General features: G+C 50.0%; 1 protein-coding gene across 2 annotated transcripts in view; it reads left to right on the top strand.

Annotated features, from left to right (window-relative positions):
- The window catches only part of PLXNA2 (plexin A2), a 163,944-nt gene extending 152,603 nt beyond the window's left edge, over positions 1-11,341 (top strand). For both annotated transcript variants that reach the window (XM_050326688.1, XM_050326689.1), the window contains exons 28-32: positions 952-1,142; positions 1,739-1,908; positions 3,581-3,793; positions 4,131-4,281; positions 5,044-11,341. In XM_050326688.1, coding sequence (XP_050182645.1) covers positions 952-1,142; positions 1,739-1,908; positions 3,581-3,793; positions 4,131-4,281; positions 5,044-5,139 — 821 coding nt within the window. In that variant the 3' untranslated portion in view covers positions 5,140-11,341. The remainder of the gene's footprint in view (positions 1-951; positions 1,143-1,738; positions 1,909-3,580; positions 3,794-4,130; positions 4,282-5,043) is intronic.
- The last annotated feature ends 4,002 nt before the right edge of the window (positions 11,342-15,343 follow it).

The raw sequence follows: 15,343 nt of genomic DNA, 5'->3' as shown, positions 1-15,343 counted from the left end.
TCCTTAATTATATCAGTTGGAGTACTCATTTATCTAAGCCTTAATCAGGGATGAAAATCCAGCCAGTTTGGTAATGACTTGAGTATTTCCCTCGGCTGATTTATGATTGATCCCTGTACTCCTGACGAGGAGGGTGAACAGTGAATTGAAGGCTAAACTTGAGAAAATCCACAAGGTTTCCAGAGAACAAAGAAGTTTAGTGAGAGGAAAAACCTGTTGAGGCACAGCCGGGCTCCTCAGCCCTGTGTCTCACCCGTGGATGGGATCCAGGGAGGCACATTCTTTGGGAAGTTAAATACGGAAATAAATATATGTCACATCCCTCCATGGTTTCTGAGCAATTAAGGGAAAGACTGTTGTCTGTCTCCTGTTGAGCTCCCCTTTCCTGCAGGAGCAGGAGGGACAGCAGGAACCTGAATCCACTCAGCCCAGGGATGGCACGGCTGGGGTGCAGGACTGGCCTTGGGCTTTGCAGTTGATGCTCAGCTTGAGCCCTCGCTGCTCTCCTGAAAGCCTCAAGGACAAGACCAGCAGTTTCTTCTGCCCTTTGTGCTGGTTGTGCTGGGCAGGTTTTTATTATTTGCAAAATACTGGACAAAGCACAGGACTCTGGCGCTGCAGGACTTGGTGCCTGTTAATGTATGTGAGCTCATGGATAAACCTTGTCTGTATGATGAGTTCAAGTAAGCAAAGGATGTGAATGGTGCAGGAAGGTCCATGTCTGAGTGTGAACAGAGAAAAGCTCAAGCCTGAGGGACTCTATTTGGTGGAGACCAACACGTATCAACATTTTGTTGTTGCATGGGTGGTTTTACATTTCCATCACCCCATAAAAAAGCCCGTGCAGGTGGTTTGGGCGTTAGCAAACGTGATGGGGTCACTGAGAAGAGGCAGGGGAAGTGGAAAAGGGGTTTGCTTTGAGTGTGACCAACTTCTCTCCTCCTTGTCCAGACTCCACCTTCCGCTACACCGGCAGCCCCGACAGCCTGCGCTCCCGGGCCCCCATGATCACCCCCGACCTGGAGAGCGGGGTCAAGGTCTGGCACCTGGTCAAAAATCACGACCATGGAGACCAGAAGGAGGGAGACCGGGGCAGTAAGATGGTGTCTGAGATCTACCTGACCAGGCTGCTGGCCACAAAGGTAACTGTCAAGCGCTGGATTCACGTGGGAAACGCACAGTGAGGGTCATCCATAGCCACTTGCCAGGGGTCCTGTGCAGGCCCTGATGATGCTCAGCTCACAGAAGGTCTGTCCCTGATAGATTTTCCTGGGATTGGCTGGGTGCTAGAGCAGCAACAGAACCACTGCTGATTTCCAGATTTCCCCACACTCAAGGCTGTTGCTGCAATTCTTCATTCTTTTCCACAGTATTAAAACACAAAGAGTTGGAGAGATGCAGCAGTGCCTGCAAATATTTACCCGGTTTCCTTGACCAGACAGAGTCTTCCTGTCTCTCCTCCCACATTCATCACTGTGCATAACACAGATGTGCTTTGGAAAGCCAAAAAAACCCCAGTTTCAGGTTAGAAATAAAGAGTAAATTCTGCCCTGAGTAGCTGCAGGCCGAAGCTGTCCCCAGGGATCCTCTGGCAGCGCAGTCAGCACTCAGAAAGACCCCGACCTCGCTTATTCCTGTGGGGTCCGTGGCGGCACTTTGAGGGTCTGGTAACATCTGGCTGCTTGGCCAAGCATGTGCCCGTCCCTCCCCTCACCCCCTGGGTTGCTGCTCCCTGCAGGGAACGCTGCAGAAGTTCGTGGATGACCTGTTTGAGACGCTGTTCAGCACGGTGCACCGCGGCAGCGCCCTCCCGCTCGCCATCAAGTACATGTTCGACTTCCTGGATGAGCAGGCGGACAAGCACGGCATCCACGACACGGATGTGAGGCACACCTGGAAGAGCAATTGGTAAGAGGGGAGGAGGGTGAGGCAGGTCCCAGTGTGGGGCTGAAACAGAGCACTGATGCTGCCCCGGTGCCCCCTGAGGATGTGGCGGTGGGGTTTGACCCCGGGTTGGGCTGCGGGTTTGGTGTTCATGGAATCACAGAATCATAGAATATCCTGATTTGGAAGGGAAGGGTGTTAAAGCACAAGCCTGGCTATCTCTGAATCCCCTGCCCAGGTGGAAGCTGGAACCAGCCTCTGATTCCCACACTCTGGAAAGAGCCAGTCTGTGGGTGGGAGGCAGGGCTCCATGCCCACACCACCCTGCCTGCATGTGGCACAAATGCCAGGAGTGGCTGGGAGGGGAGAGCTTAACCAGTGACTGCACCTTTCCCATCACTTCAGGCAGCAGCTGGAGCATTTGGGCATCAGGAGGAGGTGGCACAGGGGGAAGGAGCAAGCCCCACATGCCATCGGCATGGGCTGCAGCCAGGTTCAGCCTTCCTTCCCCAAACAATAAGAGCTCTCACATCTCTGCCTCTGCTGTTATTTTAGGATTAAAGGCTCCGTGGGTTGTAAATTTACCTCTGCAAGGAAGGAAAAAGAGCACAACAAATGGTTGCTTCCTAAAGACTTTGTATATCCCCCCCAAGTCCCTCGTGGCTTAAAAGGCCTCTAATCATCGTGGCTGCAAAAGCCAGGTTCCCCACTAAGGCTGTGGGAAGCTCAAAACAATTCATTGAAAGCCTTAGAAGAAGGGGTTATTGGGATAAAAACTGTGGAATCAACAAGACATTATGAGACCTCTTAAAGTAATAAAGAAAGGAAACAATGACCATCAGATTTTGGCCTGCCAGAGGCCTCACACCCCATGAGCCCTGGCCCTTCCTTCTCCCTGGGGCACGGTGGGCTCAGCTGAGCTGCAGCATTCCCAGGAAGGGGATTTTGGTGGGGAGATGGGAGCAGGCTTGTGCCACTGGAGCAGGTCAAAGCAAATGGAGGGTTGTAAGAGGGAGCTGGGCATGCTGGGGATGTGGCTGAGCTGCTCGCCTGCAGTGCAGCAAGAGTTAAGGCTGCAGCCTTCAGCGAGCAGGGGAGACAGAGGGAGCTGAGACTTGAAAGGTAATAGAAAGCAGCAGCTGTTTTTTTTTGATCCTGCTATAGAGCCGAAGAAAAAAAGGAATAATAATTCCCCTTTGATTGCAAAGGCCTCGGGATTTGGGGACAAAGCCTCTGATGCTGCTGCACCTCCCGTGGATGATGGGCCATGGTGTGGCTGGGCAGCGGCTGATTAGCGCAGGGGCGGCTGCCCTGGGCTCACCCTGCGCTCTAACGAGCTCAGCTTAATGGGCTTCTCACAGAGATGCTCCCCCAGAACCCCCAGACACTGCCCAGCTCTGCCCTGGCACAGCCAGCCTGCCCTCCTGCCCTGCACCTCCTCCACTGGGCAGGATCAGAGCCCGGAGCGGCTCCCAGGGCAGCAGTGCCCAGCACAGGCGTGGCAGGATCCATCACCAGCCATCTGGGCAGCACTGGGCTAACTGATGCTTGATGCTCCTGGCCCAGCTCCTGTTCAAATTCTTCTATTCTTATTCTTCCCACCATTCGTGCTCTTGCCTGGGAACACGATCCGCAGCATGTGCCCTCTCCCAGCCTTTGTCTTCACATCTAATCTTGTTCCTCGCTTGCCCTCCAGCCTCCCTCTCCGATTCTGGGTGAACGTAATCAAAAACCCCCAGTTCGTGTTCGACATCCACAAGGGCAGCATCACGGACGCCTGCCTCTCCGTCGTGGCCCAGACCTTCATGGATTCCTGCTCCACCTCAGAGCACCGCCTGGGCAAGGACTCGCCCTCCAACAAGCTGCTGTACGCCAAGGACATCCCCAGCTACAAGAGCTGGGTGGAGAGGTGGGCAGCAGTGTGGGTGTGGGCTGCTCTGCTCCTGCCCAAGCTCCCGTGGCTGATGATCACAGGGTAGAATATTGGGAAGGGGATATGGAATAGTTGGAAGGGACTCACAAGGATCATCGGTGATTGCAGCGAGCTGACGGCACAGCTCAGCCCCGCTGAGCATCGCCGCTCTTATTTTCAGCTTGTTGCAGACCACAATCCTGTTTTCTAGACTCAAACATGAAGCGAAACGATGTTCTTTTCCCCGCACAGCTGAGCTTAAGTCCCAGGGGGGAGAGGAGCATTTTGAGCCGCCGTGTCTCACATGCCCTCCCTTGGCCTCTCCTTCCCGCAGGTATTACGCCGACATCGCCAAGCTCCCCGCCATCAGCGACCAGGACATGAACGCCTACCTCGCCGAGCAGTCGCGCCTGCACGCCGTGGAGTTCAACATGCTGAGTGCCCTCAACGAGATCTACTCCTATGTCAGCAAGTACAGTGAAGAGGTGGGTGTCCCCTGGGCAGCGATGTCCCCTGGGGTGTTGGTGTCCCCTGGGGTGTTGGTGTCCCCTGGGGTGATGCTGTCCCACGGCACAACCCCAAGAGGAATGAGAGCTAAAATGTCTCGGGAGCACCTGGATTCCTCAGCCTTGGCAGCCCACTCCTTAACACAGTGGAAAATCATCATGACCCACTGGAGCTCCCCAGAAACATCCCTGTCTTTTGGGAGGAGCTCGGTCCAAATCCCATGTTGCAGTGACGCAGACTCCTGTTTGCAAAGACGCCCTGGCAGCGTGAGCATCTTTAATGAATGCATCACCAAGTCCTCGCCATCTGTTCCACCCCTTCATTTCACTGCAAGAAGAACCTATTTTGCAATTACGTCCGCTAAAAGGAAGGGTTTTGTCATTTAATTGCATGTATGCATTTGCGATACAACGCCACGGCTATTTTCCGATTAGGGTTTAAAAAAAAATCTCATCGGTTTCGTGCTCGATGAGACAAGAAACGCGGAGTCCGAGGTACAGGGAGGGTGGGAATGATTTTGCTGTGCAGGGATCGAGCGGTCCAACAAAATCAACGAGGGCCACGGCGACGCTCTCGGCGCGTTGCTTTGCCGTTTATTTGAGTTTCACACCTCCCCGTTTCAAGTTGCTCACATCTCGCTGCCCGCCCACCTCCTCCACCCCCTCTCACACACTGACTTCTTTCTCTGTTTCTTTTTTTCCAACCCCCCACCCCTCCCTGTTTTATTTTCTCTCCCCCAGCTCATCGGGGCTCTGGAGCAGGATGAACAGGCACGTAGGCAGCGGCTGGCTTACAAAGTAGAGCAACTTATTGGGGCCATGTCTATTGAGAGCTGAAGAAAGGTCGTGGTGCTCAAGGATGGCAAAGGGCAGAGGATCACGTGGACTCTCGGGAATTTAGAGGGAGAACAAGCAAGGAAGGCACTGGACACAAATACCACGGCTCTTCTGGAGCGAACAGAGATTGGCCCAAGGACTGACTGTGTTCAAAAATCATGTAGGATCCGGTTTGAAAGGCAGGAAGAGAAGAAGATAAAACATCTCAGTCAAAGTCCAGTCAAGGTGGATCATTTTTTTCGAGCATACATGGAAAGAAGGAACCTGGAAAGTCTGGATTGTCTCCATGACTGCTGCTTTGCATGAAAATTGTTTGATGTATATTAGAAAATAAAACTTTATTTAAAGGATTTTTTTTTAAGAAAAGGAAGAAAAAGTACAAAAAAAAAAAAAAGAAATAGAGCAAAAACCACAGAGGCCATAGAGATAATCCTGGCAACAAGGATCAGCTCTGAATCATGTCCTTGAGAGCCTCCTGAGGACACAGCTCAGCCATTCTGCAAACGGATTCTCACGCCAGTTGGAACGTCTGGAAAACCGAAATCATCTTCTTTTTGGGATCTTACAAAACAATATGAGCACAACTTTGCACCACACCTTTTTACACAAAGCGAAATAGCAGTTTAGCCCAAAAATAGTTCAGTGGCTGAGTAACTTATAGGCACTAGAAGGAACTTTACCTGAATTGCAAACCCATCAGATCATCCGACCTGTCCTGAAATCCAGCTTTATCGATGTATTTATATAGTGTCAATATATATATATATTTTTTAAATCCCATTTGCTGTCAAACGAGGAATTTAAATGCTTTTTCCCATTTCCACCCCCATTCCACCTCGCAGTGGCTGCGGCGATCCGGCAGTGATGGGCTCGGTGCCTGGAATGGCTGTGGTGATCCAGCAGTGACCTGGCAGTGCCCAGCATGTCTGGGATGATCCAGCAGTGATCTGGCAGTGCCCAGCATGGCTGGGATGATCCAGCAGTGATCTGGCAGTGCCCAGCATGGCCACAGTGATCCAGCAGTGACCCATCCGGTGGTACCACGTGAGCCCAGCCTGCCCTCACCCCTCCAGGCAGAGCTGGTATGACGCCTCCAGGGTTGATTTTGGGGGTTTTTTACAGCCACCTCCCATTTCTTGCAGTGAAGCCCAACAAAGCCCCAATGTTTACAGTGGGTGATACTTGAAAAGCCTGGACACTGCGAGAGGAGACATTTATTGCTTTTCTGTCTGACGGGCAGAGTGGGTCGGCACAGGCTCCCTTTGGGTTTCTCTACCACGCTGCCCAGGGTCAGGACTTGCATTCCCACTGGAAAGGGGAAAGAAATCTCAGCTCTAGGCAAGGGCAAACCTTAACCAGCACCCCCAGGCCAGCCAGCGCTGCTGTCGTGTCTCTGTCTCGGCGTCTCGTTGTTCTCTTCAGTCCCTTGCTGGCCCCCCCAGCACGTGTCCTTGTGGCCAGTGACAGGCAAGTGTTTGTGAGTGTTATTACTTTCAAAGACACCAAAGCTTATGTGTGTCCCTTTGTAGAGTGCCAGGAGGGGAAGGAACGCTGTAAATATTTCTCTCTGTAGTAAATACTGATACGTGTGCAGGCTGCAGCGGGGAGGGCAGGGTGATGAGGTCTAATGGAAATGCAAGTATTGACTGCATGAGCTTGGCAGTGGCACCAAAATAGCTCCTGGCTTCTGCTCAGCCTGCCCGGGCAGGGCCACACCAGACTGGGACCTTAGTTTGCAGCCAGCGTGTGTCGAAGGAAAATCCATTTTCATATCCATCCCCCTCCTCCACTGTTCCTGCCTAGGGGAGCCCAGCATGGTCACCACGGGCTCCCTGGGCACCAGAGAGCTGCTGGCTTTCGATCTCTTGCAGTCCAGCAACAGGAGAGGGGAGAAAAGCATGCAGAGAAATACTCAGGAAACCTGTTGGTTTAATTACCGTTCAGTAAAAGCCATGCCAAGTCCGCTTTCTTTTGGCAATCCACTTCTGTGAGTTTCTCTGGGCCCTGTTAATATTCTGGAAGAAAATACAGATGACAGTGATCAACCTTGTGCAATAAGTTCTTGACATTTACAGCGGCCTGAGCGCTGGATTTACTGAGACGCGGAGAGAGCGTCAGAAACAGAGACTGACAGGCAGAGCAGGGTTCATACTGCCTGTTGCTGGGGAGTTCCCTTCCCAGGGACCCTGCTCCTGCTCAGTGAACCTAATTTCAAAGGCAGAAAATGTGAAAATGTCTGGGTTGTTGTATTAAAGGTGGGAATCGCAGAGCCCAGCACAGGGGACATCGTTGGAGCAGCCACCAGCCTGGCCTGCTCTTTGCTGTGGGTCTCACAGGACATTGCAGAGGGTCAGGCTTTGAAATCCTGGGGTTTTTTCCTGGTTCTGTTACTGCTGCTCACAGTGATCCATCACACAGCTTAGCTGAGGGATTTCCAGATCTGTGTTCTAGCTGTGGTTGTTGTTTTGGGTATTCGTGCTCAGATCATTCACCAAATTCTCATGGTACTCTGAAACCCAAAGAGAGCACTCCAAATAGTTCCCAGCCAGTTTCCAAACTCAGTCTGAAGAGTTATCTCTGCAGGATTCACAAAATATGAGTACTGCCCAAAGCAGAGGCCTGGCTTTGCATCAGCTGGGTCTGGTGACTGTGCCTGCCCAACAGCCAAGCCAGCCTTCGTGGTCCTCTTCTCTACATCTCTTTGAGAGGCTCTTGCACAGCCATTTGAAGCTTGCTTTCCTCCTCCTGCTCTCTGTCCTCTGGCCAGAAGCACCCCATAAGCCAAGGTTTTGTCATTCCCTGCTCCCCTGCATGTTCTCAGCAGAGATGGAGGTCCCCAAACATCCCCTGGATTTTCTGGGAGAGCACTAAGGAGAGAAGGGGACAACTGAGTTGACCTTCCTTGCTGTGGGAAAATTTGAGCAGAGGAGAAAAGGGAAAGCAGCAGGAGCACTTGAAAACCACTAAGTTCTTGTACTTTTGACTGACTTCTGAGGGAAGCAGAAAAAACCATCCCCACTTCCATCACCTGGGAAAGCATGAGGAGGACGGCGGAGGGAACAGCACGGTGCTGGCTGGAAGGGTGGCCTAGAAATAACCTGCCAAGTATCTGCTCGTGGTGGCTGACATTAATGATGGATCTTTACAGGCAATTATATGGAATGAAGCAACATATCCCCTTAGGGCAAAGCACTTGTAATCTATTGCCCTGTTTGCATCCGTCATCTCCATTAGTCCTTTGGGAAGACGAAGCTTCAGATCTCAAAATAGCATTTTCTTTGCACTTGCAGCAAACCGGACTCGAGGTTTGGTCAGGAGGGGGCAGTTGCCTTAGATGAAACGATTTCACATCCCTCTCATTGCCCCCTTCCTCCTGCAAGGTCGGTTGGCGTCCAGAGTCTCCAGTTCACTTCGTTTCAGGTATTCCGACATCAAAGTGGGAGACGTCATTTTTTCCGGAATCTCTCTGCCTGGTGTCACTGCTTAAATAATTCCGTTTAATCTTCTGCTCATGAGCTATCAAAGCACCCACTCCGAGGGGGAGCGAGGTGCTAATCAAACGCTTCTCCACCTTGAAAGCCTTTATTAAAAACCCCATACACAGGAGTGGAACTTAGAGGCAAGCTCGTCTCGGCGTGAGCCCCGCTGCGGAGCGCTGCAGCCCACCAGAGCGCGGAGGATGTGGACATCAAGCGGTCCACGCTTTGCCATAAAGGCTGAATTTATGTGTAAAGGGAGGCAGGAGAGATCAGCACGGCCAGAGTGATGGAAACCCTGTGAGATCCAGCATGGACCGGCCTGCAGCTGCCTGAAGACCCACCACGGGGAGCAGCGCTGAGAAACAAAACTGCTGCCACGGCCTGGGGAGAATCCCAGCGGCTTTCCACGTGTTTATCCCTGAAGGAGGCTGGAGGTGGCCGTGCTGGACACAATGCCTTGCTGCAGGTCTCGGTGCTGTGACGCTCTGAGGATGGTGAGTGCAGCCACCTGACGTGGTGGCAACAGAGACCTTCATCACAGCAGTGCCTTCAACACACTGTCTTAAAATCCTGATGGCCCATCCCCACGTAAGTTCTCTCTCCTCCCTTCAACTGGACTTCACCAAAAATGTCACAACGTAGGAAACGAGAGGGCTTAAAGCTCTGGGGCTGCGTTTCTGAACGATGCTGACTCCGAGCCCCTCGGTGCGAGTCGTTTGAGTCTGTGTGGAAAGGGTGGGAGCACTCCCCTCCTCCAGTGGGCACAAGGTCTTATTTCCAGAAGTCCCAAGCAGCCAGGGGGTTTGAGGTAACACTGACCTGCCTGCTGCCCTCACCCAGGTTGGCAAAGGGCAGAGCAGCTCCCTGTGATGCTCCTGTGCCTTGAGCCCATTCCCTGGCAGCAGCCCAGCCACGTTCTTGCCTGTCACTGGCTCTTCTCCATCCAGTTTGCTGTGCTGTCAGAGCTCACCTGTCATGGGGACTCAGCTGGCCCAACTAAATGGAACTAAAATAGACTGACTTGAAAAAGCTGGGCCATCAGGGAGAGCTCACGTGTGACTGTGCCCTGGAGAGAAGAAAAAATGTTCAGAGAAGGGTAAATAACTGGCATCAAAGATGCATTAAAATGCCACAGAGCTTCAGCCATTGTATTTCAGAGTCACATTAGTCACATTTGTACCATAAATCGCAAGCCAGTGGTGCAGGGAGCTGTGACATTGTACATAGTTGTGTGTGGGGTGGAGCTTGGAGCACAGTCCCATCTGTCCTTTGGTGGAAACACCCACACCACCCCAGCCTTCACCCTGCAGAGGCTGCAGGCAGGGCACTGCTGACAGCTCTGAGGCCACCCAACACCTGCATGGGCAGGAGGGCTTGGTTTTATTAATTAGAGATTCAGTGGGGGAATAAGTGGAGTAAGAGATGCCCGTGTGCGCTGCGAAGGTGCCGCTCGGCATCTGCTGAGCTGAGCAACCCTCCACGTGCAATGTCAGGGGAGGTTGGGCAGATTAGTTTTGCAGGGGGAGGAGGATGGGAGCCCTCAAGCTGATTTTGGCTGCCTGGAAGGCTGCAAAGCCTCTGCTCTCCATGAAAACCCCCGGCTTCAGGCGGTGCTCCAGTTCTGGGCACGGCACAGAGGCCGCAGTGCCAGCTGGGGGTGGTACGTGGTGCCTTCCTGGCTCCTGGAAGAAAACTGTGGTGCATGTCCTGCACCCTGAGGTGCTGTGGGTGCTGGGGCCATGCCAGGGTGGGAGATGGGGGGTGAAGGAGCGGATGGCAGAGCCCAGCTGCTCCCTTGCTGGAACAGCCACTCCAGTCCTGCCTGGCCATCCCTGCCCACGTTGCTGCGGCGGCACCGGGAGCAGCTCGACCGAAGGTGTCGTGGCCGTGCTGTGAGCACGGAGGTGTCTGTGTGCTTGTTCTTTCAGATCCCCCTTTGCCCCTGTGTGTGTTACCCATTCCCCTCCTTTCTTTGTTAAAGTGGAATATAATCCTGGAAAAGAACAGACGTTCCTGTAGCACCAAAAATGACCTGCAGGGTCCATCCAGCTGCACGGACAATATCCCAAACTCTCTGGGCCTCCTGGGGCTGCCAAATCAAACACGAGATCTCCTGTATGGCCTTTCCTTTGAGATTTTTTTTTAATACCTCTATTTCAAATAAGCTTGGAAGTTTATGCAACAGCTTCTCCATCCGGTGTTTCCATCCCGTGGACTGGGCAGCACAAAAGGTGCACCTGCAACAGGAGACCTTGAAGGTAAATGAGCTGATTTTGCCACAATTATTTCATGGCTTCAGAAGATGATGCAGTAAAATGTCCTTCTCTTATTGATGAGTGTTTTGGTGTTAATGGCACCCTGGGGGCTGTTACGGTGGGAAGCAGCAAGGGGAAGGGAATGTACAGGTACTAAGCTTCTGGAGTCCCTCCCAAAAAATCACAGAATGTAGAGGTATCAGCCATGGAACAGATTCTGATTTCTTCTGCCCCCTTCCCCTCTTCAAAACCAACACAGTTTTAGGGGATTTGTGTATTGGCAGGAATAAGGAATTGGTTTGTATCCGTACCCATTCCACCGTATCGTTCTCTGGCTCCTCCCCTCCCCATTATACTTGACACACTGGAGTTCTGTATTATATTTTTTTTTAAGATGATTGTCTGTTTTTTGTTGTTTTTACAAGTGTTGTGGAAAAAAAAATGTAAGAAAGTTTAAGTATTTAAAAATGTTCCAAGGAAAAAAAAAAAAAGGGGGTTTTGTTATTATTCTAATATATTATTGTGTACCTATTGTAAATATGAAACACTCCTATTTTGCAAGCCAAGGACTCACTTTGTACTGTTGTTATATATAAATAAAGTTTACTGGTTAAAAAAGCCCTCCTGAGTGGGTCCTTGTTTTCTAACATGTGGTGTGTAAAGTGAGGAATATTTGCTTACTGAATGCCACCAGCAAGAAATGGGTGAGTGGAAATCACAGAATGGTTTGGGTTGGACCTCCTGCCGTGGGCAGAGACACCTTCCACCAGCCCAGGTTGCTCCAAGCCCCATCCAACCTGGCCTTGGACACTTCCAGGGATGGAGCATCTGGAAATAATCCCTGTCTAGTGAAACTGGGGTGCAGCTGGGCTGGATGGGAGTCCCCAATCCCTGCAGGCAGGAGTGGGCACATCAGCACTCTTAGGGACTGCAGGAAACACTGGATACTTCCCCTCTAGTTAGAGCAGGAGCAGACAAACCCTGTTTGTAAACAAAAGACCTGGACGAGTTCTTCATGTTTTCCTCTCCTTGAAATTATCAGTCCTTAAGGTGAAAGGCATTTGCTTCCAGTTCATAAATCCAAGCCAACATTTTAGCAAACGCTGAGAGGCATCTGCTGAGTAGCAGGAATCCGCAAGTGACTTCTCCAGCAGCTGTCTGTCAACTTTAATGACCAATATGGTTGCAATTACAGCAATGAACTTTCTCTAACAGCCCGAAATTACTCTGGATGATGATAAGTGACAGAAAAATGGAGACCCTTAAGGAAGCATTAAAGGAGAAACATGTGGATATGGAACAAGAAGCCTTACTGCTTTTTCTGAAGGAACTTAGAGGTTGGTTGTTTTTTTTTTTCCTTTCTAAATTAGGTACTAAAATGGATAAATCTAACCCAGAAGGGGAAGGTCTGGCACACTGTGGATCGCAGCAGGGAGTTCAGTGCAGCCCCAAGACGTAGTTTTTATAGTCATTTGACACTGAATCCTCTTGTTTTAGTGTGGAGCTAATGGGTTGATGGGAAGCTGCTCCCATTTGAAGCTGATGCAAATATATCATGGCAGTGCAGCAGTTTTGCTCCTCAGGCAGGTCATTTTGTCTTATTTCCCTCAAATTGAGAGCAAAGCTTGACATGAACCTTGTAGGGGCCCAGTTTGGCCACATCCTGCCATCTCCCACTTGAAACCTGTGGATTTTTACCTCTGCAGATCAATCCCATGGGCTGGAAGTGCTGTAACCATTCCAGTGCTGGAGCTGCCTGTGACCGCCAAATATTAAGTTGATTTTCACCTGATTTGTGAGTTTGGCAATAAAAGAGGAGGCGATTGTTTTTCACCTGTGCCTTGGGTTAGTATAAATTTATACCAAGAATAAAACAGGAACTGGTCTGAGGTTCCCAGGGCTTTCCTAAGGGCTGGAGAAGATGGGTGTGGTGTTTTTTACAGGAGATCCCGGGAGATGTCGATCCCTGTGCTGGTTTACTCATGGCCAGTGTGTTGTAGAATAGACACTGGAGGCAGGACAGCTGCTACCAGGAAACATCTCCCCTCCCTATGCACCCTTTGAGAGGTTATTGACTCCTTCAGCTCAGCAAAGGCAAAAGAAATCTCAACGTGAATCGACAGCATCGACCGTGGGGTCATTTGTATTCATCCGCACCTTGTTAATAGATGTAATAAGGATACTCAATTAAAAATTACATTTTATCTGGCATGCACTTTGCAGGGCTTTATCAGTACTGACAAGGTCAAGTGATGCTTAATAAAGGTTAGATAAAATGCAGATGGCTCAGATCCCCCTCTCATTTCCCATGTCCTGTGGAGGGGAGTGAAGAGCCACGAACACAGCGAGGAAGGCGTCAGAACTGCAGGTTTGGATCTTCCCTGGGGGAGTTTGTGGGCCCCAGGAAACATCCCTGGTGTTCCATCTCTGCTCTATGGGCTGCCTGGGACAGATTTTCCCTCCAAAACAGCAGCAAAATAGTCTTGATTTTCCCCTCATCCTCCCATTTTGCACCCTCGGCATCCCCCATACCAGCTTTTATTTCACCTTCTGGATTGGGAATTATTTCACTGTCTGGGATTGCCCTGTTGCTTAATCACTGTCACTCTGGAAATTGTGGAGATTTTGGACATTCCTGGTGCTGGCTTTTCCAGCCTGGTTATCAGGGTGAGCTAATGGAGGTGACACTTTCAATTATCCGATACAATCGTGGCATTAATTTTGACCTGTTTAAATTTCAGCATCTTTTCCCTTCTGTTATTGCTTAGCTAGAGGGTGACAAATAATTGTATGAAATCAGACAGTGATCTTAAACTGGCAATAATGGCCACAAAAAATCTCATGCTCTTTATTTATGCAGGGTCTTGTTATATTTAAGTGGCTAACTCATTTGTAATGGAAATTTAACTTCATGTTGATGGACATTTCATTGTTTAAAATGGAGCACATCACTAATAATCACATTAAATCCCTTCCTCTTGAATCCATACTCGTTCTGTGGGACACTCTGGACTTGCTGGGGTTATAAGATATATATAATTAAATTTTAATAATAATAATAATAATAAAATATAAAGCAAATTACCCCAGGTGCCAGGTCAACCTGGAACCTGCAAAGTATTGCTGTTGCTACAATCTGATGCCAACTTGATGAAAACTCATTAATTAATTTAGAGAGATCATCCCAAAGAGAAATCTTGTCTCTGCTCCAGGATATAGATAGGTTTGTGCAGGCAAGTGTATATAAAAGAATGTGAAAGTGTTCTAATACAATATAAAATAGATGTACAGCATAATACAACATGAATGTGTCTGTATCTATTTGTATCAAGAGTACACCCCGAGGTTGATGTTAGACTTAAAATTACAAATATTGATACCAAAACAAAGGATTTGGTTTTCCTTCCAAATAATACTTATGAAAAGGGGAACCACTCAGGCTTTATTGTCACTTCATAATTAACTCCATCGAAGGAATCTAATTACAAATGTTCAATGCTGCCCCAGGGCAACGTGTCTAAGAAAAGGGAAGGAGGATGGTCAGGCTTAAACAACTCAGGTAAAAATGAACTCCATGGTAATATTTGATAATTAAGAATGTCTCTATCAGCTTGTCTGGGTATTAATGAATTGGGCTGTTCTTTTCACATTTGATTACTGCAGTTTTATGACTGCCTTCTCGCCTTTATTGCTCCTGGGAATAGGCTTGGCTGTGGGCTGAGCACCAGGAATAATGTTACAGAGTCAGAGAATGGTTTGGGTTGGAAGAGACTGTAAAGATCATCTCATTCCACTCCCCTGCCATGGGCAGGGACATTTTCCACTAGTCCAGGTTGCTCCAAGCCCCATCCAACCTGGCCTTGGACACTTGGGGCAGCCACAGCTTCTCTGCTGACCCTGTGCCAGGGCCTCCCCACCATCAGAGGGAAGAATTTCTTCCTAATGTCTAATCTAAACCCACTCTCTGTCAGTTTAAACCCTTCCCCCCTGGTCCTGTCCTCCATTCACTCCAGCAGTGGAACAAATCATCCCCCCCTGTGGATCACTCCCAGCTTTGCTGCTCTCTTACCACAAAATCATCCTGCCTTCCACCTCTTTCCCCTCTAAATGGTATAACAGAGTTAATTCCCATCCCCAGTGCAGGTGCTGGGAGATTTAATTATTCTCTGGGACTCTCAGATGGAAGGCACTGCAGAAGCACCGAGGATGAACACATTCCAAGTCCCTGCTGGGTTCCAGAGCTGGTGCTGGACACACAGACCCCCCTGCTAAGGTGGCAGTGGGTGGGTGGCCAGGTGAGTGCAGGTCTGCCAGAGCTGGATGTCTCCTCACGGCCAGAATTGTCATTCTGCTGCAGCCGCTGCTGCCTGCCCAGAGAGGAGAAAGCATTTTCTCTTTTGTTAGCACTCAATTAGGCTGAGCTTTGAGGAGAAGATAGAAATGCTTAAAAGTTCCTCTTTTTTTTTTTTT

Source organism: Myiozetetes cayanensis, unplaced genomic scaffold, assembly GCF_022539395.1.
Source record: "Myiozetetes cayanensis isolate MyiCay16 unplaced genomic scaffold, myiCay2020 scf32, whole genome shotgun sequence".
NCBI lineage: Eukaryota > Metazoa > Chordata > Aves > Passeriformes > Tyrannidae > Myiozetetes > Myiozetetes cayanensis.
This window is presented reverse-complemented; position numbering and strand designations above follow the sequence as displayed.